The sequence below is a fragment of the Lissotriton vulgaris genome, chromosome 9, assembly GCF_964263255.1.
Source record: "Lissotriton vulgaris chromosome 9, aLisVul1.2, whole genome shotgun sequence".
Taxonomy (NCBI): Eukaryota; Metazoa; Chordata; class Amphibia; order Caudata; family Salamandridae; genus Lissotriton; species Lissotriton vulgaris.
The window spans coordinates 516,916,885-516,944,396 of record NC_141697.1 but is presented as its reverse complement, the minus strand read 5'-3'; the positions used below and the strand labels follow the sequence as shown (position 1 = coordinate 516,944,396).

The following is a 27,512-nucleotide window of genomic DNA, read 5'->3' as shown; positions in this document are numbered from 1 at the left end:
AGATGATCCTAACCCATTTAAGGTAAGAACTTGTTCATAAGGAATCATTTGCCTTCCAATTTGAAAGCAACCGTGGAGGAGATTCTGCATACTTCAGGTGGAAGAGAGTTTCAGATCTTCGGGGCAGGGCCGGAGAAGGCTCTGTGGCAAGTTCTCTTTTTGCAAGAGATATGTGGTTTCAAGAGGAAAGGGTTAGTACTTCTTGAGGGTCTACCATCTCCGGATAATTCAAGCTTATGTGTTAGGTAACAGGGGGTTTTGAAATGGAGGGCTTTGTGCGACAGAGAGGCAATCTTAAGCTGAATTAGCTCTTCGTAGGGCAACCAATTAAGGGATTTTAGGACTGGGGATATGTGCGCATTACTTTTGGTACCCGTAACCAATCTGGCCGCAGCGTTCACTTTGAGCAGAGTGCAAGCGGTAAGCACTTTAATCTGGATTCCCAGCAAAACAGAAGTTGTATCGTCATTCAAGTCTGTCTCTTTAATTTCCCTTATAACTCAGAATTGATAACCAAAAGCTTCCTATGTAGGGGCATGGTAATAGGATGTGTATTATGTTGCACATGCCACCGCACTGCCTCAAGCACAGCTCAGAATGTGTAGTCTGGCAGGTGCCACTATTTTGTACAAAGTTTGTCTGCCTCACGCATGATGTGCAAAGTTTATATTGTGGATGAAAATAGTTTCCATTGTTTCTGATGGAATCTGGGCCCTAGGTTCCTTTCCCGAGTAATCTGGTCTGGGTATTCGTTATTAGTCAATTTCGTATTTAGTAGGGTAGAAGGCTTACGGACTAAGTGCTGAGTTGTTTGTAGGAACTTTTTGAAGGGAATTAGGGGACAAATACTTGTGTCCCTAATACGAGGCAGTGAAATCAAGTGCTGAAGCGGTAAGTAGCAGTACCTTCACTTTCCTGGAACCCGAAATGTGACTTTGATATCTTTGAATTGTCTAATTATTCCATTATGGTAAACGTCTCGGAGTTGGTAGCATTTCCCTCTTGTCCACTCTTGGAGTCGTTACATGTTTAAACCCAATAAAAAAACAATGTTGCCCAACACTGGAATCATGGGCTAAGGATGTATAGTGAAGCCAATATCTCTAGTTCTATTGATCTAGTTATTAAAAGTATCTCTAATAATTGGGATATATCCAGATTGTGACAATGCTGGTGTTTCAGTAGCCACAGAACTTACACCAAGGGGCACGGCGTGAAGCTCTGATCCTAAGTTGCGCAGCCTTGTAGTAGCTACAAGTGTTTGGGATGCCCAGGCCTCCTTCCTGGGGTTGAGCTTTTCCTATACACTTGTGAAGTCTTGGTTTCTTCCAGTCCCAAACAAAGCTGTAGCAGGTGTCCTGTATCTGGGCTAGTTCGTCCTTTGTGAGTGTAAATAGGCGGTTTTGAAACAGATTGAAAATGACCATTCTTCCCAAAATATTCTGAGACGCAATCCTGCCTCGCTATGAATGAAAGAGTGTGTGAGCACCTTGAAAATAAAGTTACCTCTGGCACACTCTTGAAGGTGCGGAGGAATAAAGATTTCCAAGTAGGTGAATCCCTCGCCGGTCCACTAGAAAGGGGTCCTCTTTTGTAGGAAGTTAGTAAATGTCAGCCCGCCCGTTAGATGAGTCCGAGCAATATTCTTAGAATGATTTTAAGGCCAGTTGGAAGTCCTAGTATGATCGGCGCGAAATAATGGGACAGTAGGATATTGGAGCCATTGAAGGATGTGGGACCATCTGTGCGTGCTCGTTCCATTATAGTCTCTTTGTAACTGTTGCAGTGGACCATGTCCAGCACATCGGGAGGGCCCCTAATGACTTTTGTTGTAAGACCGTACGTGTTCTGTCTACCTTAACTGGTGAATGTTCAGGCATTTCCAGAATTGCTTCAGACGTTTTGCACATAGATTGAGAGGTCAGTCTGTGCGATATCTAGAGATACTCTCCTAATGCAAAAATAGTTTCTACAAGATTCAGTATTGACATCCTCCTATTTCTCGTGGAGTTGGATATTCTGCTCCTCCAGCATCGGCTTGTGCTCCTACAATTTCTCTCCATAATTTATTTTTTTGAGAAGGCTTCCTTTATCTGTCCAACACTAGTAGCTAAATCTGCCACATCCCTTCTCACCTCCTGTATTCCCCTCGGAGGTCAGCTTTAAGGCTTGGTTCTGTCCTTTAATCTGTTGGAAGGCTTGATAAAAAAGTCTTTATTGATGTTAATGTTTTGCTACAGATCACACTTTGGGGCTGGGTCCGGGGTATCCCCTGATCCCAACTCGGTTAACATGGCGTTCGACCATGGTCTGGAGTGTCCCAGGAAGTCTTTGACTGTTTTCTCTTGAGTTTGCCCTCTGACATGCCCAATGTACCTGGGTGGGGTGTAGAGTTCATGCTCTTACACATCCACGTGGCACTGATATTAAGATGAGCAGGGAGTGTTCCCCTCTCCAGGTCAAAAATGCTTTTCACTAAGCTGCATAGAAAAGAGAGCATTGCCACTACTCATGTATTACTGTGTGAGGCAGTGTATGTCCTGCCCATTTAACATGGGTGTTAAAGTGGAGCTGTAGTGTTGAGGGTGTGTCTCCGAGGACTCTTTACCCAGTATTCCTTAGCCAGTAATCCTTTATTGTACTCCACGATACTAGCTGCTGTAATTTGTTACAGTCATCGATGTGTCACACAGGGTACCCCGCTCATTTGTAGATCCAAGGCAATCTGTTGGAACTTCCCAAATCCTGACTCCCCAGTACTGCTTTACATTAGACGTGGCTGCTAAGTGGGGTCCTTCGCAGCGTCAGAGGGAGAGTGTTTTAGCCTTTCATCAGCAATCCTCATAAGTATTATGGGTGGCGTTCCCCTCAATGCGTGGGCGGAAGTGATTTACCGCTTCAGTTTCATGTGCTGACCAGGCTGGGCGAGGCTTCCATCCCTCTCTGTGCTGTGTGGTCTTACCTCAACCAAGCCGCTTCCAGAAGCAGTGGACCACCATGAACCCAAATTTCACCTAGCGGGGTCTGCTGTTTAGGTTTGTTGGTAGAATCGGGCCTCAAGGAAGTTGCTGTGCAGAATAGTCACAATGCTGTTCTGTGGTCTCAAGGACCCCTCTTCAGCTCTTGACTGCACTCCTCAAGCCGAAATTTCTTCACTGCAGGGTTTATCTGTCACCCCGCAGTCACCCTGCCCAATCAGGTCCATGACGCAATGGTAGCAGCATTTTCCTTAATGCTCGGGCGCATGGCAGCTGCTATGTTCCCCAGTGCCGATCAGTGTGTCCGAGTTGCAGCCCTGGATTCCTCTCTCCAACTCGCATAGTTGTACCTGCTGGATCAAAAATCCGAGCACCGCTATCAGGATGGCTGGGGATACAGAGTCCCTGAGCGGATCTCCCTAAGGAGCCCACCATCTTCGGTTATTAGCCACAATCCAGCAAGTGAGCTATTTTAAATATGATACTGATTTAAAATGTTTCATGTTTTAAGGAATCCCCCAAATATATTTGAAGTTTGCAAGAGATAATGATTGTGAAGAAGACTGCTCATCAACACATTTGTGAGACAGAAAGCATCAAGAAAAGAAGTTGCTTTTATAGATTTAAATGTAAAGTAGTGCTTTGAGGATGACTGATGAAAGGTTCAGCAACATCCTGGAAGATGTCTCAAGTTAACAAGTGTTAGTTAAGACATTTGGGGCTGGGCATTTTATGTTTTCGGATGGTAAAAACCCTCTCTGAGTATACAAGGAAGCTGCAGGGCAGATTTAAACCAGAGTGACAACACATTGGCTGTAACCCTGTTTTGTAACCTAAAAACATATCCTTGTGAAACTCTAGCCTAAAGCTTGCCACTCTAGAAAACTCCACTTGCCTTACATTTACAAAGTCAACAAGTGAGCCACTCTTCAGACTGTTCAATCAATGTAAAGTAAGAAGTTGAAGCTGATGGAGACATTTGTAAGTCCCTTTAACCTGCCAGAAGTCGATGCACACTGCAGCTGTATACACTCTGGCTAGACCTGCGCTAAATAACTTTGCTATCAAAGTCTTTGGTGAGCAGAACCCACAAAAAAGGTATTTATTTACCCCACTCGCTTGTACACATTTTTGAAAAACTTCCTTTGTTCAAAATGGCTGGGGTCATAAAACTGTAGTAATAAATCCCATCCTGTACCTCCTTTGCTCACGAGGCTCCGCAACTTAACTCCCCCACACAAGACCTCCACAACAGAGATAAGACTCCCTCCAGCAAGCTAGGAACTGGGCTTGCTCAAATAGAAACTGAAACTGCACTTCTCTGTTTTCAAAGCAACAGCAACAAACAGAGGACTACCGTCTCTATCTTCCCTATTTGGCGGCCATTTCAGACTGGTCTCTCTCTCTCTCTGGCGGCCATCATGGTCTAGGCATTCTCACTATCTGACCATTACCTAAGACCTGGCCTTTTTAGATAGCACACTTTACATAGCTCTGTATTTAAACCCTCATGTGATTAAGAGTCTGCCTTTTATTGCAGTATTATACCTCTACTTGTATTTTGTAAATTTTTTGTAACCTGCACACATCTCACTTTTCTCACTGGTAATGTACAGATCGCTACCTCAAATATTTCTGGCTGCTCGCTAGTGTCATTTTTGCTTCATGCAGCTTTTTGGTTGCACCGGTATTTTGTTTCAGTATATCATCAGTCACATTCTTTTACTTGTTTATTGTACATTTTTGTAAGCTGCACCTATTTCACTTTTATTCCTGGAATGCACCGATTGACACCTCATATATTTATGTATATTTCTGTACATTGTGTAAGCTGTATCGTTTGCTACCTCATATATTTTTGTATATCTTTGTACACTGTGTAAGCTGCACCCATTTCATTGTTTATCTTTGGATTGCACAGATTGCTACCTCTATATTTTGGTTATTTTTGCTACTCACTAATGTCACTTGTGTTTCATGTAACTTACTGTTTGCATTGTTTTTTGCACATGTGTATCACTATCGCTCACCTTCCCATACCCACCTATACCGTCATCCCAACATGGAGCCCATCGGCAAGCACACATATAAAATTAACTACCCATCCACACTCACCAAAAAAGCCGCTAAACGCTTTAAACACAACTTCCTGAGGTCCCACCCTGAAACCCCCTTTGTCGACACCTACTTCTCACCGGTCAATGGATCCCTGAACATCGATATCATCTTCCACACCACTCGCAGAGCTCAATGGAGAAAAACGTTTCTCACCTTACTCACTGTCTCCAACACCAGGAAGTCCGCTCATGGCCTAACTCTCTCCATCACACCATCCCAACTCTTCCTAGGCAGAACCACCATTACTATCTACAATAACGGGATTGTCCTAATTCAATCCACAGATAGGAACCTGGAACTATAGACAACCTGTTCCCCACTTTCAAAGAGCACCTCTCTAATCCTCGGACTTCCACTCACATCCCATCCAGTAATATCACCCCGGACTTCACAGCCACCACCCACAACCCTTCTAACCTAGCTCAGCACCAGAACGACACGCACCTCACCTCTTCCCCCATCACACTAGTCACTCACTCACCTGCGGTAACCACCCCACACTCCTCAATCACAGACACAAATCCCTCCCCCTCATACACCAGCCGCCCCCCCCACCTCCAACCCTGGGACCCGCACTCATACCACTCCCACGCCCTCCACCCCTGGGACCCGCAATCATACTACTCCCACTCCTCTCCCCCCTGACATCACAGCCCCCACCCACGACCCCTCCAACCTAGTTCAGCACCAGAACGACACGCATAACGACAAATCCCACCCTTTATCCCCTCCCACTCTCAGTCCTCACTACCACCCTCTAACTAATCACGTAGAGCACACCACATCTATTAACTTAACTCCCCCTCCCCACAACAGGACCAGCACCAATCCCATTTCCCCTCCCACTCTCAGCCCCCACTACCCTACCTGCTCCCCCATCACCACTATCTTACACTCAACCCCCACCCGGCTCTCTCCGACTGCCACCAACGCCCTCACCGACACCTCCAACCTCCTCCCTACGTCATCCACACCCATCCCTCCAAAACCCTCCCTCCTCTCTAACACCAACCAGTACACCGACACCACGGAGCCCTGCTCGAACACCAACGCACCCCCCCACCCGCACGCTCATTTTCAGGTCAGTCACGCACCCTTGATGCCCATCCCCAACACCAAGGCTTATCCCATGCTGGACAAGATTATGTCCACCCTCCTCCAGCTCAAAGAAGACATTCACACCATCAAGGAAGACATGCACACCATCAAAGAACGACTCTGCACACTCCCCAGACACCCCTCACTCACCATCACCCCCCTCCCAACTTGCCCCCCACCCTTCCGGATGACTCACCAGCTCTACACCCCCCACACTTGACCGCGATCCATATCTACAATCGCAACAACCGCCCCGCCGATCAAGCAACCCTCTTTCAGACCGCAACACACTCACCCTCCTCCGCTCCTACAACACAGCTCCCCTAAACAATACAACCGCCACACACCTATCCATTCCCACGATACATTCAAATCCCCGTAGACCCCCACACTAAACAACAGAATCTCCGTCCCTGATAACCTTAGGAAAGTCCCCCTCTCACTAGTACCCTCTACTACACCCCGTCTCAAATGCACTCTCCTCAACTGCAGATCGGCCTCTAGACACTCCTCCGCCATCGCTGATCTCATCTTAACATTGGACCTTGACCTAATCATTTTAACTGAAACCTGGCTAACCGAATCTTCTACCCCTATAATGGACATTCTGGTTCCCCCCAACAACCACATCATCAGACTTGACAGGTCTGGCAAGATAGGTGGTGGAATCGCATGCATATAAAGGAACAACCTTTCGGTTCTGAAAGTCACAGCACCTTCCCTACCTTCCCCAACCTCCTGTGAATACATCTGCCTCGATATTATCAGTGAGGGCAAACCGATATGCTCTCTTAATGGCATCTACCACCCACCCAGGGACAACCTCACCTTCGCCCAACAAATCATGGATATGATCTCAACCAATTCCGGACGACAGCTCACCCAAATATACCTTGGTGACTTCAACCTCCACTGGAACGATCACAATGATGCGGTGGTAAATAGTCTTAAAAATTTCCTCAACGCCCTTGACCTCAAACAATTATGCAACAGCCCGACCCACGAGAAAGGCTCTATCCTCGACCTTATCATCTCAAAAGAGGACGCTATCCAACTTGAGTCTATCCAACCCTGTGACTGGTCAGATCATCATATTGTCACTTTCTTCATCAATGAAAAGGTCAAATTCAACACGGTGCATTCCTCCAAGCCTAAAGTATGGAAAAGAGACCTGAAAAAACTCAACCCAAACGCCCTACCCCCTAGCAGCTGCGACCTCCTACGCCCTCCTACCGGCGCCATGGATGTCCAATCCTTGACGGACCACTATCTCAACGCCATGACTTCAATAATTAATGAGGTTGCACCCTTGCAGCTAAAAAGAGCCTCTGCTAAAATTTCCAATCCATGGTACGACTGGAGTCTCAATGAGGATAGACGAGCCATGCGAATGGCAGAGCGCACCTGGAGATCAGCTCCCTCTGCACTGCACCTAAAAACCCTGAAGGAAAAGAGAAACGCCTACTTCAGGAAAATAAAGCGCTCAAATCAGACTTCTTCAGCCTCCAGCTCGATCAAGCAAAAAACCGCCTGAGAAAACTGTTTGAGCTAATCAGAACTCAATCCAAGGAACAACCCCAACCTCTCAGCACTAGGCGCGAAACACCTTCCTGTGAAGACTTCGCTGCTTTCTTTATCCAAAAAACTGACAACATAAAGAGTGATCTCCTCATTGACGCAAGCCTTTACTCCAAACCCCACTGCATAGCACCCAATGATCCAAAAAACAATGCTACATGGTCATCCTTTGACACCTACTCTGAAGAGGAAATTGGCAAACTGTTCAGCACCTTGAAACCTTCCAATCACCTCACGGACCCCCTCCCTGCTAACGCTGTCAAAGACTTCACCCCTTTGCTCCTTCCACTCTGGACTAAAATTATCAACAGCTCACTACAACAAGGAATCATCCCTGACTCCCTCAAAGTTGGACAAGTCACAACTTTACTAAAGAAACCTACAGCCGACCCATCTGATCTAAACAATTACCGTCCCATTACCAATATTCCCACTCTCGACAAACTCCTGGAAAAATGCGCACAACTACAACTGACCAAACACATTGATCAGTTTTATCTCCTCAACCCTCATCAATCAGGCTTCCGAGCAGGACACAGCACAGAAACTGCTATGACTCACATAATAGACGACGCCCTTCAAATCCTAGATCAAAATGATACCTGCCTCCTCATCCTTCTTGATCTCTCTTCAGCATTCGACACCGTCAAACATGAGAATTTACTCGAACTTTTAAAAACAAGAATGGGCCTATCTGGGACTGTTCTCAAGTGGTTCACTTCCTTCCTTCACAACAGGTCGCAGAAATTCAAGAGCAACAACCTGATGTCCGCGCCAATACCGGTATCGTTAGGCGTCCCCCAAGGATCCTCCCTATCCCCAACTTTGTTCAACCTAGTTATGGAACCTCTCACCACCTTGTTATAAGCATCCAATGTACTCTTTCACATGTACGCCGATGACACCCAACTATATCTCAAATTACATTCCCCCAAAGACATTGTACTCCTGAACTCAACGATCAGAAGCACCCAATCTTGGCTTGCCGATAATCATCTAAAACTCAATGCTCTGAAAACAGAGTTCCTTCTGATCTCACCTCCCGCGAAGATCTCTTCCACTCAACTTTGGCTTAAACACCTAACTGCACTCAATGTCCAGCCCACCATCGTGGACTCAGCAAAATCTTTAGGCATAACACTCGACACCAATCTCAACATGCAGCAACATATCGGCATGGCAACTAAGGGAGCGAACTACCAAATCAATACCCTGAGGAGACTTAAACCCTTCCTCCCTGCCAAAGACTTCCAAACTGCAGTACAAGCACTAGTCATTCCCCGAATAGAATACGGCAGCATCGCTCTCTGCGGTCTCCCTCTAACTTTTACTGCACCCCTAAGAGCTTCTCTAAACGCTGCAGCGAGACTCATCACTGGGTCAAAAAAACACTTGCATATCTCCCCTGACTTGAAATCCCTGAAATGGCTGCCTTTTGAAGCCAGAATACATCTGAAAATCGCCTGCATGACACACAAGGCTGTACACCTGAGCTCACCCGGATACCTCACCCAGAAGCTGACAATCTCTGGCGGCACTAGAAACACTAGAGGCACAAACAATCTTCTGCTAAAACCGCGAAGATTCCGGAAGGAAAAATCTTATAAACGCTCCTTCTCAGGAATGGCACCCAGGATCTGGAACTCACTCCCTCCTGAAATCAGGCTCATATCATCCATCACACTCTTTAAGAAAGAAGTAAAAGCTATCCTCATGGCTAAATACACCTGAGCTATTGAGTCGGTTTTCAAAGTCACTGCACTGGTCTGTATTATCTGTTAGATCCCTTCGATTATTTGTTTTACTTGTGTTGTTGATTTACCTGACGATCTATGCTTTCACTTATTTGTACCCCTTGCATTATTGATGTAACTGTTTTACTATGCTCCCGCCTATGCCTTCCCCACCCCACTTATTACCTACAATTTCGCCATATCTAATGGCCTGTTTTGTATGCACTGTAAAGCGCTCTGATATCTGCAAAGATCTGGTTCGCGCTATATAAAACTTTAAAAAAAAGAAAAAAAAAGCATATATGTGGATAAAACATTCAACTACAGTTTCCAAACATACACAGGGCTCCACCTCAGCTGTGTACTAAACCACATTTTATGCATGCAAGATTACTAGTCTCCAAAGGGTGCAGAATGCAGCTCATAGTGCCCTTCAGGAGCTTTACTTAACTGCATGGTCTATTCGAATTGACCTTTGGGTACCAGCTAACTACGCCCCAGGATTTCGATTACTTGGGCATTAGGTTGACCTCTAACATGCTCTGATCACTTCAGATTAGGAAGAACGCCCTAAACCTATGCCATTATGCATAGAGTGTGACAAGGCCGTTTAATTCTTCAAAAACTAGGCAGATATCCCCGGCTATTAACACCTACCAGACGAAGGCAGCAGCAAGTGCCTTACACAGAGCGGAGATCTAGAGGCATGCTGGGCTTACTGTACTGGCAATCGCTGAAACAAGTTTTTAAGATCTTTTGTTAAGGTACCTCAGAGCACTCCTATTGTGCCTCTCCTGTGGGACATGACAGTATAAGGGTAGGAACTATAATTGGGTGGCAAACCAAAGTGCTTCCCTCACATCTCTGGGACTTAATGGGTTTAGGAACTGTGAAACTCCCTTACCCATATCCCTTCTGAGGCCAACTAATTTGGAATACACATGGGCCTTGGAAGTAAGGAGACTAAGTCCAGGTACCACTACCTCAGACTTTAAATTGTTGTGTCTTGTAAAGCGCACTGCTACCCGGAGGCCTCGTAGCGCTATAGACCGCTGGGGAACCCGTCCTGGCTTTCCCTGTGAGATAGTCCCTCCTGGGGGTCTCCAAGGTGAAACCAGGCATCCCCGGCGTTTGTGTGGGGCCGTTCTGGAGATGAGGCAAGCTAATGCCCAGAGTTGCCGAGTGTGATCCCTGGTCGGAGTAGGCACCGATGCGAGAATTATCAGTCCGCTGATCCTGGTCCAAGACCCTGTCGCGTCGGGAATCGAACCCTGGTCCCGGGCCGTTCTCTGCACTCGGGTCTGCCGCCTCTAACCAGTGAGCCACACCTCTCCACATGGATATTGAAAACTCCAGTGGTATTGAAGATTTCCTAGATTACATATTGGTCCCTGTAGCTAGGCAGATCTACATCAAGTTATGCTACGACACCCTTCCTCGTAGGAGCTTTTGCAAAAATTAGAAAAATTCCATTAATCTAAGCACTGCATGCCCAGTTTGTCACCAAGCGGCCAAAACACCCTCACACATCCTATTTTTCTGTCCGGGTTATGATGCCCCCCAGGAAATGCTGGCTAGCCCCAGTCTGCAGGCAGATAGGAATTAGAAAATGCAATAGGGCCATCAGATTGTTGCATGCAGAGACCACAGAGTTAATTGTCTGTGCTGTGGCAAATCAATTGCATCAAAGCTTGTGCAATAGATCAAACATCATGTATCAAATTTGATAGGCACCTTCGGTCTGTATCTTAATCCCACCTGAAATTCTTATGGTATTTTGTTGGGCACAATCTTATTTTATGAATTAACTTACAATTTATGGGCGGTTTTCAATTGCTTCTGACCTACTGACATTTTATTTAGGTATGAAAGGAGTTGTAAATGAACTATTTTGTATATTTTGCACCTGTTTTTGAAATATTATTCCAAAAAGCTAATAATGCCGGTAATCTTTTAATTGTATGATTAAATTCCTACCTTGGACTCGTTGCACATGCCCTTTACGTTTAAAAAAAATATATATATATGTTTGAAACAACTTGCAATTAACTGAACAATAAAAAGAGGTTTTACTAAGCATTTATGAAGTAGTATGCTAAATAGCTGCTTTGGACTCACTGCACATGTACTGAACGTTCTATTTTTGATATATATATATACATATATATACATATATATATATTGTTTGCAATTACCTGACCAATAACGTGAGGTTTGATTATGTATCTATGAAATAGTATGCCTATAGTCCTGAGCAACCAATCGAATAGGTTATTTTATGCTTAGAAAATCTTTACTCTGGTTGTGGTCCTGCCTTAGTCTGAGTTTAATCAGTTAGACTGAGATTTTGCAGAGACCTAAACCACTAGGCATGGCGGGCCACATGAGTTTTTGTCTGTGAGTATTGTGTTTATGTGCTTCCTTTTTTTATGAAAACCACCAAATTAGAGAATTATTGCATGCAATGTTGCCCATATGTGGATTGTGGGCAGATGCGAGCCACGTATTGCGTTTTATATTTGCCATTGTCTCTTTTTATTGTTGCGAAAGTTTATGGCCTACGGCCTTAAAAAAGCATTTTCAATCACTATGCCCCAGGCCTTGGAAATCTGCATTGCTCCATTCAATAATGTGCACTCAACCTCATTTTCTAGAACCCAAGCCTTAGGACGTTAGAATAACACCCCCCCCCCCCACCCCCCTGCTTGGCAAAGTGTACATTTACAGTTACTGTCATTCAGAGCTTTTCTAAGTACATTTTTTCGAATATTGCTTTTGCTCATTTAGAACTAACAGCTTCTTTCTCCTTTTTGTGGTTCTTAGACTAGACATGGATTTTATGTAATGAGTAAATACCATATACAACACATATTGAGACAATACCTGTACAAGTGAATCCAGTATTAAGGTTGCAACTGATTTCTCCTCGTTATCCTGCTCAAAAAGGATTTCTACAACTGAATCTCTGTTGGGAGGAAAATGAAAAGTCATTCATCTATGCATAACACTCGTTTAGGTGGAGCAGTTCTATTTCTTTTCCACCAAACAGAACACGTTTTCACCGCACTTTACATATGTGACAGAGTAGGCATCACTTTGCCGCCTGGATGGCAGACTATTCCAAATCATTGCTAAAGGTATCTAAGTACATTGCATATGTTGACCTCAGGGCAGTTTTTTACCTGGTCCCCAGAAATGCACTGTGGACCACACTAAGGGATCAGGGTGTTCCGGGGGAAATTTTAGCACAGATTATTAGACTGCATGAGGCTAACTTTGCCAGGGTTAGATGGGGTCCAAATGGTGAATTTACAGATCGTATATAAATAAATAGGGGTGTAAGACAAGGGTGAGTGCTTGCCCCCACATTGTTTTCTTTCTTTGTGAATGATATTCCAGAATCCCTCTTGGGCTGTGAACATAATTTCCCCAAGTTGGGGGGGGGCTCCCGTACCTGCACTCTTGTTTGCAGACGATACGATTTTAATATTCCAGACACCCAAAGGCCTTCAAAACTTACTTGATGCTTTTAGAATCTATTGTGAAACCAAGGGACTGGAGATTAACACAACTAAAACCAAATATAGGGCAGTCAATCCGCATAAAACTTTAAAAAAAACTTAGACTGTTAAAACAGAAAGGATTGAATATGTGCATAATTTTACTTACCTAGGCATTACTCTAGATACTAAACTAGATTGGAAACCCCAGCTGGACAAGAGTAAAACAATTCTTATCCAGAACTTAGTTCCAATAGTGAGGAAACATAAGAGTAGCCAATCAAAAGCCGTCCCCAGTATTGGAGCTATATAAACACAAGCACAATCTGCTTCCCTTTATGGGGCAGAATTATGGGGTTACGCAGTGAAATATACCTTTATGGCACAAGAGAATATCTTTTTTAGGAAACTATTAAGTATCCCTAGGTGCACCCCTTTACTTCCACTTGTAATGGACCTACACATTCGTCGTACTGATGACCACGCAGCTCTACGGCCATTATCGTTTTGGGTCCGCTTGTGGCCAACAGACTAACTTGTTCACTACAGATAAGCCCTACAGGAAATTTTGAGAATAAAAAACAACACAAGTTTGGCATGGTTGACTCATATCGAGGACTGGTTTACTAAGTTGGGGCTGAGACACTTTTGGGAGGACCATGAAGGCCTGACTTTGAGCTCTAAAAAAGTGTTAAAATTAAGCTACTGGGCGTTTATTGAAAACTCCCGGTTACACAACCAAAACTAGGCACTCTATCCTTGAGGTATCTTTCTATGAAACCAAACAGTAAATTTGAGTCTTTTATGGACGAAATTTTACCGGGCCTTGCCAAATCTCTGTATTTGAAATTTCGTTATGGCTTTTTGCAAATTAATGCAAATACTACAAAATGGGTGTGTAACATAGGAAAGGAAAGTGATGGTAGTTGTGAACTTTGCAATATAGGCGCCAAAGAGAATAGAGTACACATGCTATTCTTCTGCCCTGCTTACATCCATGCTAGGAGAAAATGGATTAAACCAATTTGTCGCCTTGTGGAATTTAGATGCTGCAGTGAGGCGGAAAGAATATTGCAAACAGATGCTACCTAATCTATTGTGTTCAGCATAAGCAGATACCTTTTCTGTGTAGATCTAATAAGGAGGAGAAGGGGTTTTAAGTTTTAGTTATTTCTGTGATTAATCTTGTGCAAGGAAAACAATAATTACTCCCAAAAGGTATTGGTATGGACTGTTGTACGTAATGCCAATAGTTTTAAACATATTTTAAGAAGGAAACAACATCATGCAAAAAAAACGCTTAAATGAATTGGGAATACTGTAATTTTGCTCAAATGAAATTTTTGATGGATGCCCCACGATTTTAGACTTTAAAACCGTGTTTTTTGCTTTAATTACAAGGAAAAACCTCTATTGGGACTTCGATGTGTATTTTCAACTACGTCGGAATGGATGGGCGAGGGATTGAAAGATCTGTCTTATGATTGTTTTATATTGTATGTAATCTTTTATGGTTTTTATAATCGAAATAAAGATTATTGATTGTATCTAAGTGGGACAATGCCTCCTTTATTTGTCCCTACGGTCTCTTTTCAAATTTATGTTCGAAAGGGGAATTACTTCAGTGCAGAACACAAAGTAAATATGAAGGGCAGCCATTGAGTCCACTGCAATAAACTCTAATGTAGAAAATAATTATGTTGTGATAACTGAAGTTAGTGTCAATCTAGCCATATATAGAAAATCACTGGAAAAATTGTTGAACGCCCAACCATATCATGAAATATTACCATTTACAATATTTATAAGATACTAGTAATGGACGGCAGTAAGAAAGCTACTGGTAATGGAATTCAACATTACTCAAGCAGTACAAAATATCATGGGCAAAGAACCCAATTATTTTAAAGCTAATAAAGTTTAATGTACTGGCAACTTGTTAATTTGAAAATAACTGGGGAAGCAAAAAAATTTAACTTTTAATATTTAACATTGGAGCTTAATGATGATTTGAATCAAGCTAAACAGGTCAATTTACAAACCGTAGTGTACATTTTGCATCTTTCAATAATAAGAAATAACTAGTTACTCAAGGGTATTGGCTCTGGTGTTCGTGTTCTGTAATATTTTCCTTGGAAAACGTTGGCTGACTAGTAGCAGAAATGGAAACCATGCGAAAGAAGATCACGCAAGTGTGTGAGACCAGGAGAAGAACAGTGAGTATTGCCAGTACCCAGCTCCCCTTGCTTACTCCTTATCCTTTTGTTATAATGTTAAGGACTATCAATAATCATCATCACAACCAGCACAACTGAATTGGATCAAACCCTTACTGATTAATCTTTTGTTTCACTTAATGGCATTCATTTTATTAATGCACATTGTTGGACCCGGCCCGTTGGGCAGGTTCACCCCTAGACTTTTTGCTTTTTCCTAGCCTGTTTATGGAACCTGGTGTTGGTGATTTTAGGCCTCTGTGCACTTTTTCACTGTGGTACAGTGTAAAGTGCTTGAGCTCTCTGTGAATGAATGGTGAGTGACCTGCCCTCCCATAGGAATGAATGGGGAATATGTATGCCCATGGTAGTTCCTGATGTGTGGGGAGTGCAGGGGCGAGTTTGGTATGTACGAACTCGCGAGAATGAATGCTGCAAAATGGTATATGCGGCATGAGTGTGTCTAGTCTAGAAGTGCCTCTTTTAGGAGTTGGCATATTTGTGTAATTTGTGTCTAGCGTGTGATTGGCTGGTGAGCCTGGGTCAGGAGTGCCTGGGCCTGCTTGTGGATTGACTGTCTGGTTTGAGGGTGACAGGGGCTGGAGAGCCCAGGACGTTGTCTGAGTCAGCCCGTGGATGAAAGGCAGCATCTGCTGCCAGGGAAGTGGGAGGAGATGGCACCTTATAGTGAAGGGCTGTGCCGGCCTGACTACAAAGCTGGCTCCACCTCCCGCTGGGCGACTGTCACCTCTGTCCCTGATACTGAAGGGACTTCCCCCTAAACCAGTCCAGCTGGTTCTCACACTGAGACTTCAAAGACTTCAAAGACTTTTCACTGTGTAAGAAGGGGCTGTGTCCCCATCCAAAATGTTCTTGTTTCTAACTTGAATCTGCCAGGGGCATGCTGCTGCTCGGGCCCAGGGGAATCCCTGGGCCCTGCCCAGCTCCTGGACACCTGATGGACTGATGGGGGACTCTTCCTGACTGTCCCCCTGCTTACTGGACTCCTGAAGGACTTATTGCTGGGACTTGCTGTATGTTGCCCTTGCTGGGGGCTGACTGGACTCTGCCCCCTTTGTTCCAGGGGGGACTTTATTGATGGACTTGCTGTGTCCCTGGGACCCTTCTTGATGCAGGGGTCGTTCCTGTGGGCTTGTCTATGCCTCTAGCGCCTTGAGAGCGCTCCTTGCAATATTACGGGCGTTTTTAGCGTCTCACGCCCGATGCGTGAGACTTGGCAGGTGCCTACCCTGCGATGTTGCCCGTGTTTGGATGATCTATCCTGCGAGTGCCCACCTCGCTTATTTTGGATTTATTGCCCTCTGGCAGGTGTCTACCCTGCCAGGGACCTTGCCGCGATATTTTACTTTCCACGAGGGAGCCCACTCCTCGGGAAAGTTTGCCTGCCCGCCTGCCTGTCTAGAGGGGGCCGACCCGGAAGTGACTGGCCGGGCTCCCATGGCTGTGGGTGAGGCCCGCAGGCACCAGCCCGCCGTGAGGAGAGAGCGGAGGGGGCGCGGGGCACATTGTCGGTGCCCGCCCCCACCGCCAGTGAAGCGCCAAAGAGGAGAGCGAAGGAGAGATGCCAGCACCAGCCCGCCCGAGTCCCGGTGAGTGAAGGGAGGGGGCGGGAGACCTGGCCAGTGCTTCCTCTCCGGGCGGCCCCGATGCCAGTGGGCCGCCCCCACGGTTGGTGGATGGCCGGGTAGAGAGAGAGGCGTCTTCCTAAGGCCGGGCTCCTGTGTGTTCCGAAGGAGCCCCGCACCCGAGTCCGGTGAGTGGGGCAGGAGAAAGGGAGGGGGCGCCGGGACACATTGTCGGTGTCCGCCCCTCCCCAGTAGCGCGAGCTCGCGCTCCTTGTGCATATGAAGCCACGAGGGCTTCAAGGGCAGCCCCAGTTGGCAGTGGGTCGCCCCAACGCAAGTCAAGCCATGAGGGCTTCAAGGGCGGCCCCGGTTGGCAGTGGGTCGCCCCAACGTGTGTAGAGCCATGAGAGGCTCTAGGGGGCCATTTCTTGATTCACGAGCCCGGCGAGGCTCGAGGGCCCTTTTGTTGTTGCTGGTCAGGGCGGCCCCGATTGGCAGCGGGTCGCCCCAACGTTAGAAAGCCTGTGTGGCTCAGAGGGGCCATATTGTGTTTTAGAGCCTGTGTGGCTCAGGTGGCGCAGATTTGTTCTAGGGGCTACTGAGAGCCCTGCCACAGCTTTTTGATCCCAGCTGCCCAGCACTTTGTGGGCGGCTGCCACGTTTAGGTTTTTGTACTTTTGAAACTGGCGCTGCATGGCAGCGCACCCTGACTTTGGACCCAGGGCATCTTTGCCCCACAAGGCCAGTTGGCCTAGGGACTGCCACAGGTAGTGGCTTATGTAGTGTTGGCGCAATGTGATTTCTATGCTTTTTAATAGTCATTGCTAATATGAGTTTTTGCGCTATTGATTTATTATGCACCTCTGAATGTGTAGGTTTATGCATTATGTGTCTTTCTTTCCATGCGCTGCACCTCTGAATGTTTAGTCATCATGTGTCTTCTTGCGCTGCACCCCTGAATGTATTTTATTGCATCATGTGCTTTATTCTTAACACCTCTGAATGCTTTAGGCATCATGTGTTTCTCTTTATTACTCCTCTGAATGTAGGTTATTGCATCATGGGTAATGTGTTCTTTTCCTAGACCCCTAAACGCTGAGTGATACTTAGGTGGTTGTCTTTTCTACTCCTCTGAATGTAGGTTTATTGCATCATGAGTAATGTATTCTTTCTTAGACCCCTAAATGCTGTGTGATACTTAGGTGGTTCTTCTTTCTTAGTACAGGTGGTCCTAGTAAGGTCCTGGTTCCTGTTACCAGTGGTTACTGGTTGTTATCTGTGATTATTATTTTATGTTACATTTATTCTTTATTCTGGAAGTGATTTTATATTCTACATTTTATCTAGAAGTACTATATCTGATTCTGACAGGCGCCCATGTGGCCCTGTCTGGTGTACATAATCCCTGTGAATATTGCCCGTGCCAGTTGGCACAATGTATATGTGTGATTTTATCTGATATGTTTTTACAATACAAAAGTTATTTTTATAATAACCTTGTGTGGAGTGTCTTTTGTGGTGTGCCTAGTATGTTGTTGCTGTTGTGCGCTGGCGCAAATGCTTTACACATTGCCTCCGAGTTTAGCCTTACTGCTTGAGCCAAGCTACCAAGGGGGTGAGCAGGGGTTATCTTGGCGTGTGACTTCCTTGCCCGGACTAGAATGGTGGTTTCTGCCTGGCTTTGGCGTCAGCCTTAGCCTACCAGAAATAGCCAGTTCTAACACACATATTTAACAATTTACCAAACAGACGTTTATGAAGACGGACAGGTACTATTCTATAGCGGGCCAGAACACAGTGGGTGGGAGATGATAACCAACACAAGAATAAAAAAGTGTAAATAGAAGATTTACTTCAGATGAGCAGCAGTTCCCCAGTCTTACGTCTGTTATTCTCATGTATCCAATTTTACAGGAATTAATAAAAAAGCAGACAACTTAAGATGGATAATAAAGGTGAACTTCTTTGCATAGTAAAGGAAAGATGCCTTGAAGCTTACATGTAGAGAAAACCGTTTTCTGAATGCAGATTGATAAGCTTGGAGGTCTTAGCATAGGGTGAAATGGATGAAAACATCCATCAAGGTATATTTCATTTGGTTAAACAAATAACTCAGGACAAGTCTTTCTGTAGCACTGTATATGGGTTTTCCATTATTTCATACGCAGATGACACACAAATTGTCATCTGTCATCGGCCAGAGCAGGAGGCAGCTCCTTCGAACTTCTTGCACTAAAAGCCTGGAACTCTTTGCCTGTAGTAATTTAGAAAAGACCCTTCCAAATTCCTTTTCGGGAAAAAATTCAAGACATGGCTTTTTGGCTCAGAGTGTACTGATTACATTGAAATCTTGCTGTCATCACAGGCTTTGGGGGAAGAGCTAATTGCACTGCAACAAATATCAGTCTAAAGTAGAATACTCACTTGGCAAGGGCTGACATTCATTATGCTGTCCTTTCAAATTCTTCAGAGACCCCACAGCAGGAGGTGGCAAGAGGGGTTTGACATTGTATTTTTGATCAAAACCAACCAACGTCAACTCCCTTTATTATCTCTAAAGACAAGTGGTGCATCCTCTCTTGGAACATTTCCAGTCCTAAATCCAAAATTGCAGATAAGTTATGGGGCAACGTAGTATTTTCTTTTGATATCGAATTATTCCAAGAAACCCGGAGTGTACCGCAGGTGTATATGTCGGGTTAAATGCATTTTTGTTGCAAAGCTATTTAGCAGGGGAGAGAGCAGCCCGCTGGTAATTTAGAAATATAGGTCTAAAACGCACTCAATTGCAGAATCAGGAGACACTTGGTTTATCTATTTCAAATGGAAATAAGTTAGTCTACATCAGGATAAATGGGCAAAATAAGGAATCCAGCATTCTTAACACCCTTGAGCGTTTTATTGAGCATTCATCCTAGAGGGGGCCAGTGATAGCAATGGGCGACTTACGGTCACTCACAATCTTTGAACCGTTTGATAATTCTGAAGCAGATATAACTGAGGAGGAAGATGTTTCTTGGGGGTATCCCAGCCTGGTTAAATGAGGTATGAAGCAACTTGGCGAAAGCACTTAGAACAGGGGCCAATAAGACATTTTGGAGTATACTTGCCCATGGAAGCTGGCATGGTACATCCCATGTTGACAGCCACAGATTCAGGTTGAACTCTTTGAGAGACTGTATTTAGATAGTGTAAAGACTCCAGGCGAAGCATCAAAACAGAGACTTATAAGATCAAAAGAAATTATAACTCCCCTTGAAATTCCTCTCAAACATTCTATTGGCATGCTCTCAGTTATAGCACCAGGGGAGGCACCTGGATCTGATTGCATTCGAAGAGATTTGTTTGCCACAGAAATATCCATATGGGGCCCATATCATAATCTGCTTTCCAAATCAATACTGGAACGTGGGCCTCTCCCTAAATCTTGGCAATATACTGAGATTGTCCATATTAATAAGAAGGGTAGTCAAGAAGATCCTAGCAATTACAGGGCCATTAGAATGATTGATGGACTAAAGAAGCTATTCTGCCACCAAATATTGGGGACCCGCAATACTTACTCATACTGAGTCTTCTGGACAGTGCTGCTAGCTTCTCTGTTCTCATTCGTAATTCAACTTTCTAATTCCCCTAGACCGTGCTGCAGCTGTGTCTCTGTTCCCAGGGGTAATTCCTCATTCTTAGCCCCCTAGACAATGCTGCAGCTGTGTCTCTGCTCATACATCCACTACACTCCAAGCCAAAACACATAGGTAAAAGACATTGTCATTTACAAGTCCAACAGCTTTAACTCTCACAAATGTGAGACCTATTGCATTGCAAATGCCTGTTTTCCGGACTGTTCGTTTCTGACGTCCCGCGATCGTGACAAATAACTGTGAACACTTGGCAAAAGAACCGCGATTTGAACAAACCACCAGAATCGGTCTTTCGCAACACTGCTGTATGCACAAGTGCGTGATACTCAAAACTGAGTCTGCACATTGCCCGCTTCTTAAAGAAATTAGCTGAGGCCGTCACTTAAGCCTATAAGTGTCTTAACAAAAAAAGGGTCAACCTTGTATATATCAATATTCCGTCCTGATGATGGTCTTGTAAATGATCAAGATAAGACCGAAACGTCGACCTACTTAGTCCAATTCTGCACAGTATGATTTGTACCGACTGTTGATTTTCTCCTGATTGATAGTAGAAATCAAGTTGTCACCTTTTTAGCAGTCTGGACTGTTTCTTGGATATACTATAGGAAAAGTAACCAATACCTTAAATATCCATTATATATCTTTGTATGTACCCTGCTTTATGTTAATGTTGATTTTTTGTACAGAATTATTCTTTGTCTTGAATCCAAAAATAATAACTCCTCAGACAAACAAACTATCCTGGTTTCATGTTTTATTATTCATTTACTGTATTCATGATGTTAGTGTGGTAACATCCTTTGTTTCTCATTGTTAGAAACCTTTTAATTTATTTGAACAGCCGCTGATTGAACTCAAATTTAGGTACTCTGATTGCTTTTCAACAAGTCCTAAATTAGTGCTGAAAACTTATATAAATGAAATCCCTTGCTGGCCACTACATATTATACTAAACTCTGCCCGAGCCCGCAAGGGTATATTGGGTTACTCACCTTCCTAAACATTCATGTTTTTTAATACAGCGTGGGTTGTCTTTTTTTGAGTACTGACAATTTTCTTTAGGTACAGGAAATGCGGAATAAGAATATATAAATGTTAACTCAGGATCACACAATTCAGTCAAGCGGGTTTGGATTTTATAGTTATATGGTTGATATCATAGCCACTATAGTACTGTGCTCATGTAAGGAAGTTCAACAAGACTTCCATAACCATTATTTTTTAAAGGCTATATTATATGTAAAATATTAATATAGAGGAAATCTGACCTGATTGATCCATTAACATGCAAAATCTTTTCCCCATCTAGAGGGTAGTCAACATCAGGAGGTGGTGCAGGGCGCTGTAGAACAGAAAAAAACCACACAGATTATGAGGTAAAAGAGTAGTAACAGAATATGTATTTTTGAAAGGCAAACAATGGATTCTTCATCTTACCTGAGCACTGCCATCAATATTAAACTTTGCTGCTTGAATGTTCAGTCCACGTTGAAGGTCACTCACAAAACATGTACGGACTATTAAAAAAAATGAAAAATATTAATGAAATAATAAAATAATTAAATATGTTTGTTTTCAAATGTATATATTAAGTAACGTGGGCACAAGTGTAGTTTAGGCATTTCTGAAATGGAAAAACAACATGCCTCTAAATATGCATTTCAATTTCTATATTGTAGAAAACTTGAACTTTAACAGGGTTTTGCCAAATTTGAAGGCTTTCATTTGTTAGAGAAATATGGTATTATTTTTTACATTGACAATATATGTAGAGAGCAGACTCAAAAAAAAAAGGAAAGCGAAAGAAGTCAAGATTAACACATTCTAAGGGAATCCTTACACTTCTCTGAAGTGCCTCCTCCAGTGAAGTAAGTGGCTCCGTGGAGTTCTCAGTGACCACATTAGGTACTGCTTGACCTCCACTACTTTTAGGTCAAGCCTGGGCAGCGCATGCGCTGGTTTGCGAAGCATGCTGTATTCAATTACGGACTTGAAGCTCCGCCCATATTTGTCATTGGCTTGTGTCAGTGTCCTTCGGAAATGCTGGATTCTGAATCGTTGATAGGCTTGTTAGTACCTCCTTAGTATTGCATTGTCTTTATTTGTAACCTCTCAAAAGGACTGGCCCTTTTACTTGCACAGTATATCTTATTTAGTCTGTAAGCATCATTTTCTTTAATGAGTTTCTCCTACTGCAGACACAACATGCTTTCCTGCAAAATCCAGCGCGCCATGCGCAGTTTCACTTTTCAAGAAGCCCGGGACAATGGTGGCCGCTTCTTTGAAATGAAATAGATCTCGCATTTACAAGAGTTTGAGCTATTGGCATTGTAATTGTAAATTACTTTTATTTATGTGTTAATTATCAAACAGATAAATAAAAGGTATAAACTTTCGCAAGTGCGAAATCTATTGCATCGCAAATGCTTGTTTAGGCTTAATTGGGAATAGAATTCAAGCGCTCATCCTGAGAAAGCCCATTTTTTACTTCCAAATATCTTCCTTTGTAGTTATTTTACAATGAAGTTGCATCTCTTAAATGTCACCGACCCTTTTCGTTCCACCTTTGAGGACCCCTTCCCAAGGATAAGCATTGAGATTTGTTAATAACATTCACAACTTTTGAATATTTTTTTTTTAGCTATGTCAACTGCTATCACCAGCAAGCTAATGGAAGTGGCTTGTTTGATTTTTTTTGTCCGAGCTCACTTCAGTGGCAACTGCATCTTCATTAGACGCCCGTATTAACCCTGGATTTTCACAACCTCATAGGACATAGATTTGATCATCTCTGTGTTGTACGAAAAGCAGAATTCAATTGGGAAACTGAGACCTCTAGCTTTATAATTAACTTGTGTGGCTTAGACAACTTACTGTTGTGCAAAAGCTTCAATAATGGGAAAAGCACTTTACACAATAAAACCTATTTTTATTGTGCATCTGGTTTGTGTATTTGAGGAGTTGGATTTCTGACTGGCTCTCTATGCTCATTCGACTTCTTTTACAAATTTTTCCTGCCGTGTTTTTCCTCAGCAGCCGTAATGTGACAATACCATTTCCCCAAAATACGCCATTCTTCAAGCACAAGCACCGTTCTGTCACTCCTCGCTTCCTAGACTTCCTAGCCGGACTTCAAGCAACTTTCGGGACTGCTCCCGCAAAGTCTTTGGCACCATGGCCCGGCAGTTGGGGCACGACTTGGGGTCGTGGTCGCGCCCCAGGCAGTAGAGACACAGGCGGTGGGGTTCCGTCGCCGACATCATGCAATGACAGTCCCCACAGTTCTTGAAACCGGGCATCCCTACGATTATAAGACAACTCAAGACTACCATAAAGCACACAGTGACAGCCACTGCAGTAGAAATGCAACAGCGATCGGGATCCAACCATGCCCAACCCATCATCCCTCTACAGGACGTCTTCGCTGAATGGAGCCCAATATGTTAAACTAGGGACATTCACGGGCACACATCTTTTAATGCTCCGAAGTGCAGTGCCAGATACTGCAGATGGTTAAACATACATCCACCAGCTCAGATTCTTAGCATCCATTTTTGTGCAACATCTTTTTAGGCAATGGTTATCCAAGACTGACTGATGCATTTACATATCTTTCAAGTCCAAGTCACTCATCATGCAGGGAAGCTCCAGTTTCAGAGTGAGACTGATCCAACAACCCCACAACTCTATACCTCGGAACAGACATCAGACCATTCAGAAAGCTGCTGCTAGACTCATATTCAACCTTCCCTGCCACATCCACATCTCACCCCACAGAGCTTCACTAGCTCCTCATTCACAAACGCAGCCAGTTCAAACTCCTGAAGCACACCTACAAAGCCCTACACAATACTGGACCCATATACCTCACCAGCTGCACACACTTTCACAATACATCCAGACACCTAATCTCAGCCACACTTTAACGTGCACCCCCACCACCCCCCGCTTTCATAAAAGCAGAGCAGGAGGTTGCTCATTCTCCTACATCACTTCCAATACATAGAAAGACCTCTCACAACCCATCAGAGCCTCCTCCTCGCAGCTGAAGTTTCGCAAGAAGCTGAAGGCCTGGCTCTTCCAATAATGCTGTGGGGACCACACACCTTCCCACCAGTCCAAGTACCTGGATACCCTCACGGGTGATTCGAGTGCTTTACAAAAAGGCATAGCCTACAGCAGTGCGACAGCACAAAAGGGAGTAGGGACTCCTCTGCATTTGCCACATGTGGACTCGGATAAAGTATATGCGATCAAGTATTTAAGCTAGATCAGCTAGTACCTAGCTCATATGGCCATCTCTCGAGAGGTAGGGGATGAGGAGCAAGGACCCTCTGGAGCCTCCCTTCACTCCTCATACAATACCTCACCCAAGTCAACATCCAAAGCAGACGTAAGCTACAAAAACGTATCCGGAGTACATATGACAAGGATTCCATGATCATGTGAGGTCTTTCTTCAGTTTAAGGAATTTGTTAGCTGCTTCGCCCAGTGGCAGCTGGTGAACTTTGAAAGTGTGGGGCACAAATCCATTCCTTGAATTGGAACAAGTAAGCAAGTGGAGTGAGTGAGCACAAACTCATTGAAGAATGCTGAGGCAGGGCGGGTCTGCTCTGAGAATATCTGAAAACAAACTGGGAAATGGGGCATTTTATAGCTCTATTTTCACACAAATTTGGTAAGAATCCAGAGATTCTTAGGAGAAACGTTTGTGCTTTGCTAAGCAAACTTTACTGCTACTAGGGGGTTTGAAGCGTACCCTCCACAACAAAACCTTCACAAAATGGTGCCAAACAGTGGTCTTTAAGTATTCTCCTTAATGTTAGATAGACCTGTCAGCATTGCAGGCACTAAAAAAACATGGGTATGCAAAGTCACCTTGCCTACATATTTTAAAAGCATCTTTCTTCACTCTGTTTTCTCATCCAGCACTGCCAAATACTTTCTCAGTCAGAAAGCAATAAATCAAAAGCAATCAAATAGCTTTATTCAAATATTTAAAAGCAATAATGAAAGCATTACAAACATACACAAGCATTCATGTAAAACAAAATAGGATCACTGAGTATGTTCCTTACCCAGTAAGCCTCTATTCATAGTGTGTAGTGCTGCAGATTCTCATGCTTTAAACTCTCCTGCCATCTAGTGTTGGGCTCAGACTTTATAAGTTGTTTTTCCCAAGGGAGTCTTTTTATTGATGGCGCAACGTCAAGTCTCCACCTCCTCCAGGGTAAGCACAAGTCCAACTGCTCCTTTGTTACTTTGTTAATTTTTTTCCCCTGCCATGTTGGCAAGTGAGCAAGTAGTGTTGTAGGATAGATGTTGCTCTTAAACATGCATGTAATACTCTAATAATACATATAAGTGAAAATCTGACGCCATCTTATACCATGAAAAAACAAACTCCACACTGTATTCGCAGAGTAATGCTATCTTTCCGAGACCAGTTCTAAAGTGAGTGTATAGAAGACTGTAGGTTTTACTAAAGATGTATAGGAAAACAGAAAGTTTTGTTAAAATAACCCTCGCCCACCAAAAGGTCCCTTGGTGGCATGCTTCATCATCTGGTTCTTCCCGCTCCGCTGTGGGAAGGGGTGTGCTGCGGCCGACGACGACGTGGGAGCACTTATTAGTGAGGTGATACTATGTGTTGGTGTGAGAGTGGATGGGTAAGAGGGAATATGGGGAGTTAAAAAATACCCGGCTGTGTGGAAACTACATTTTAATACTCCCTATAGCTCGTATTAGGACAAAAATGGGGGTTTTAAGGACTTATGTGGTTATGAGCTGTTGCCTCCCCGGTCTACATTTTTCAAAGCCTTCCCCTTGGCTTCTCTTCAGGACCAAAACGGTTGATCCTTGCACCACTATTAAAAAAAACCAATGTGGTATGCCTGATCAATGTCAGAGTCTCGTGTGCATATTATAAAACATGCACTCATACAATACCCAATTGGTGAAATTTTGGTAAGCAGTAGTGAACCCTGGGCACTCAGCAATTTCTGGGAAAGTAATAACAATAGTAGTAATACAGGGTGGTGCTCCAGGAGGTTGGAACGAGGCTGGTTACCACAACCCCAACTTAATCCACCTAGTGGAAACAACAATACAAAGGACCCCTCCGAGCACACAAGGTCTTTATCAATGTCCACTCAAGTCTGTCTCCGTAGTACGTAGAGGTTCAGTTAGAACATTTCAATATGTAATCTTCCAAATTGTTTATTGTAAGTTCAAGCTCATAATTCACAAGTTCAAAATCCACAGACAGCTTCAAGAATTATAAACAGCCAACACGTGTTTCGTCTTGCTAAATATAGCAGTCGACTTTTTCATTGCTTATATTTCACTTTGTCTTCAGTGTAATAATCCTCAATGGTATCCACCATTTAACTTGAATTTACAATAAACAATTTAGAAGATTACATATTGGAATGTTCTGACTGAACCTCTACGTACTACGGAGACAAACTTGAGTGGACATTGATAAAGACCTTGTGTGCTCTGAGGGGTCCTTTGTAATACCCAATTGGTATATTCCTGTAAATCAATACTTTTGGAGCCAAAGTAAAGCCCCATGAGCTTTTTCATTGGAGGGGAGGAGCGCTTGTAGACAGTCGTCAAAGCTGCTCTCTCATCCAAGCAAATGACTACCCGTGGCTCTGATGAATCATCATGTTCATCGGAGCAATGGGTAGGCATTTTAAGTTCCTTTGTGGTACTGGAGGTGTACATGGGGGGGGAATCACCCTCTTTAAACCCTCCATAAAAGCTTTGATTGCTGGTATTTGAAAAAGTGACTGATGTTAGCGATTTTGCAGAAAAGCTGCAATGACTGCTAGCTGCAGTCTTATGGAAGTGTATACTGAATGTGAGTTTTATAGGTGTAGCGAGTAGCACACAAGCTGTTGCACTGTAGGTGCGCAAGGGTCTATATCTTGAGCAATACAATAATGTGCAAAATTTTTTCACTTGGCTGCATAACACGCTCTTCTTGTTGCCTACCTGGCCTCCTTAAGAATGTCCATGCATTCTGGAGGCAGTTGTAAATATCCAAACTCTAG

At 43.9% G+C, this 27,512-nt stretch overlaps 1 protein-coding gene across 1 annotated transcript in view; it reads right to left on the bottom strand.

The window, feature by feature from the left end:
- The window catches only part of ACTR10 (actin related protein 10), a 247,980-nt gene that overhangs the window by 62,069 nt on the left and 158,399 nt on the right, over positions 1-27,512 (bottom strand). Inside the window, exons 9-11 of the mRNA XM_086937982.1 lie at positions 21,889-21,968; positions 21,720-21,793; positions 12,389-12,470 (exon numbers count right to left, since the gene is read on the bottom strand). Coding sequence (XP_086794108.1) covers positions 12,389-12,470; positions 21,720-21,793; positions 21,889-21,968 — 236 coding nt within the window. The remainder of the gene's footprint in view (positions 1-12,388; positions 12,471-21,719; positions 21,794-21,888; positions 21,969-27,512) is intronic.